Raw genomic sequence first — 2810 nt, 5'->3', positions numbered from 1 at the left:
GGTCACACGTTCATGTTTTCCTGAAAAGTTGTTGTGCTTGGAGAGGGAATCTCCAAGGGTAGACACAAATCCAGTTCAGAGGCCACATGGACTACTAAGATTGGAGCTGATGTCCCACCATAATATAAAAAGGAAACTCGATCCGTGCCACTTCCTAGAGTCTTTTTCCAAAATCAGGTCTCTGGTAACCCTTTCTACCATATAGAACACATAATGTAATATTAAATTATATTATTGTTCTAACATATAATATTAAAAGGCCAAAACATTTATGAGCTGTAGCCCACTTCATCAGATGCCTCTGCTAGCTTGACTGAGGTAGGATTTCAGTGAGGGTGAAGACAGGGAAGCAAAGGGAGGGAATAAAAGGACATTCATCAATATTAGACCAAATGAAATATTTCTCCCCAGATGAATCCCAGTTCTAGATATATACAGAATATCTGAATTGGCAAAAGGACACCAATCAACCTGGGCTAAAGACTTTATTGAGATTGTAGTGGGGTGCCCCAGGGCTCTGTTCTGGGCCCAGTGCTCTTCAACATCTTCATCAACGATTTGGATGAAGGGATAGATGGGGAACTCATCAAATTTGCAAACGACACCAAGCTGGCAGGAATAGCCAACACTCCAGAAGACAGGCTTAAGATACAGAAGGATCTGGACAGACTTGAACACTGGGCACTAACTAACAAAATGAAATTCAATGGTGAAAAAAGCACGGTTCTACATTTAGGCAAGAAAAACCAAATGCACAAGTACAGCATAGGTGGCACCATGCTCAATAGTAGTAACTGTGAGAGGGACCTTGGAGTCCTAGTAGACAATCACCTAAATATGAGCCAGCAGTGTGCTGCAGCTGCCAAAAAGGCCAACACAGTGCTAGGCTGCATTAACAGAGGGATAGAATCAAGATCAAGTGAAGTCATTCATGCCACCTACAAGCCTGGTAAGGCCACACTTGGAATCTGCATCCAGTTTTGGTCACCCACGATCTGTCACAAAAAGATTGTTGAGACTCTAGAAAGAGTACAGAAAAGAGCAACAAGATATTAGGGGACTGGAGGCTAAAACATATAAGGAACAGTTGCTAGAATTGGGTATTGTCTAGTTTAACGAAGAGAAGGAAAAGGGGGGACATGGATAGCAGTATTCCAATATCTCAGGGGCTGCCAATAAAAGAAGAGGGAATCAAGATTTATTTTCCAAGCACCTGAAGGCAGGACAAGAAGCAAAACGGGTGGAAACTATCAAGGATGAGAAGCAACCTAGAACTAAAGGAGAACTTCATGACAGTGAGAACAATAAATCAGTGAAAACAGCCCCTGCCTCCAGAAGCAAGCAAATGCTTCAAACACTGGAAGTTTTTAAGAAGAAGAGACTGGACGCCATTGTCCGAAATGGTGTAGGGTGTCCTGCCTGAGCAGGGGGTTGGACTAGATGACCTCCAAGGTCCCTTCCAACTTTACTACTATTACTATTACTTACATGTTTAACTTCAGGTTTACCAGGATGAACCATGTCTGGCATTTTTTCCTTGTCTCTAAGACCCACTTGAGTACTTGATGGGGAGTTTAGAAAGAGATGTTCCTGTTTAAGAAACAGAAGAGAAGATTCAATCATGTCATTTCTTGATCGGCTGAAGCTCTTCTTTATTGGAAGGGAAAACAAACCCATGAAAGAGTTTCACTTCCTTTGAAGGGCTTTTGTCTCATTTCTCTATCTGAATCAAGCACTGTGCACCCGTCCCCGATCCAAACTAAACAATAATAAGTGGCCTCATCTTCCACCAAGGCCCCTGTGATGGTCAGGGACATGGTGTTCCCTGACCTGGAGCCAGAGAAACGGGCTGGAACACCTGATGGCCTGCTGCTGGTGCTGTGTATTAAGAGCCTTGGAACCTGCTCTGACTTCTGCTGGATCCATCGTGGGTAGTTGTTGTCAGTGATGGTTCCACCATCGTATCTACAGGACATGGTGATTGTCCCTGCTGGAGCTACAAAATCTGGATCTTTCAAGCTCTGCAGCTGCTGGATACTGGCCCCTGAAGGAGCACATGGAATTAAGGGAATAAGAGAGAACATGGAATTAAGGAACATCAAGTGAAACTACGTTATACAGCCAAACCACGCCCAACATTCTCCTGCACTGCATTCCACATGGAGACCCTCACAACAATTAACCCTTCTTTCCCCTGATTCTGTTGGTCTCACCAAAGGATGACAGGATGGTGAAGAGCAGAAGAATACAAGCCATACTGGACAATTAGACAATCTTCCTGAATGAATCAATCAGTCATTGGGTTCAACCTGGCCTCTCTTAAATCTCTAGAGGTGAGGAATACAATTAGCATGCAAATGAGATGGTTTTTTTAAAGGATGATGATGCCTGTCTTTACCAAATAGGTTGCCCAGTTAACTAAAGGTGTAACCTGCACCATTTTGATGGACAGATGACATTTGAGAGCTTAGAGCTGAATAGGTGAGCTGGTCAAATAAGAGTTTATACTAGAGAAGTACAGAATCCTAGGATGAAATCCCAACTCCGCCATTAAAATCTGAGTTGTCTTCAGCTGTAATCCTCATTCAGCTTACTTCACAACATAAAATTAATGTGAGAACAGAGAAAATCAAGATATAGTAGAAAACAGACTATATCAGCATAAAAAAATACTCCCCAGAATTGTATGATCCAATTCAGGAATATATGGTGTCCCCAAACTTTTATTTAAACATTTACTTATTTCTTTTAATTGAATAACATTCATACTCTTTCCCATGCATTCTGTTACATTTTGATTTTTATCCAGT

The 2810-nt window shown here is 42.0% G+C and overlaps 1 gene segment (V, D, J or C); it reads right to left on the bottom strand.

Annotated features, from left to right (window-relative positions):
• Positions 1-984: 984 nt before the first annotated feature.
• On the bottom strand, positions 985-2293 carry LOC120314481. The segment is given in 3 exon segments: positions 985-1020; positions 1674-2044; positions 2214-2293. Coding segments are annotated over 3 exon segments (450 nt in total).
• Between the last annotated feature and the right edge of the window lie 517 nt (positions 2294-2810).

The sequence above is a fragment of the Crotalus tigris genome, unplaced genomic scaffold (genome assembly GCF_016545835.1).
Source record: "Crotalus tigris isolate CLP2741 ecotype Arizona unplaced genomic scaffold, ASM1654583v1 scf7180000018936.334879, whole genome shotgun sequence".
In the NCBI taxonomy this organism is placed as follows: domain Eukaryota; kingdom Metazoa; phylum Chordata; class Lepidosauria; order Squamata; family Viperidae; genus Crotalus; species Crotalus tigris.
The sequence above is the reverse complement of the archived record's forward strand: the minus strand, read 5'-3'. Positions and strand labels throughout refer to the sequence as shown.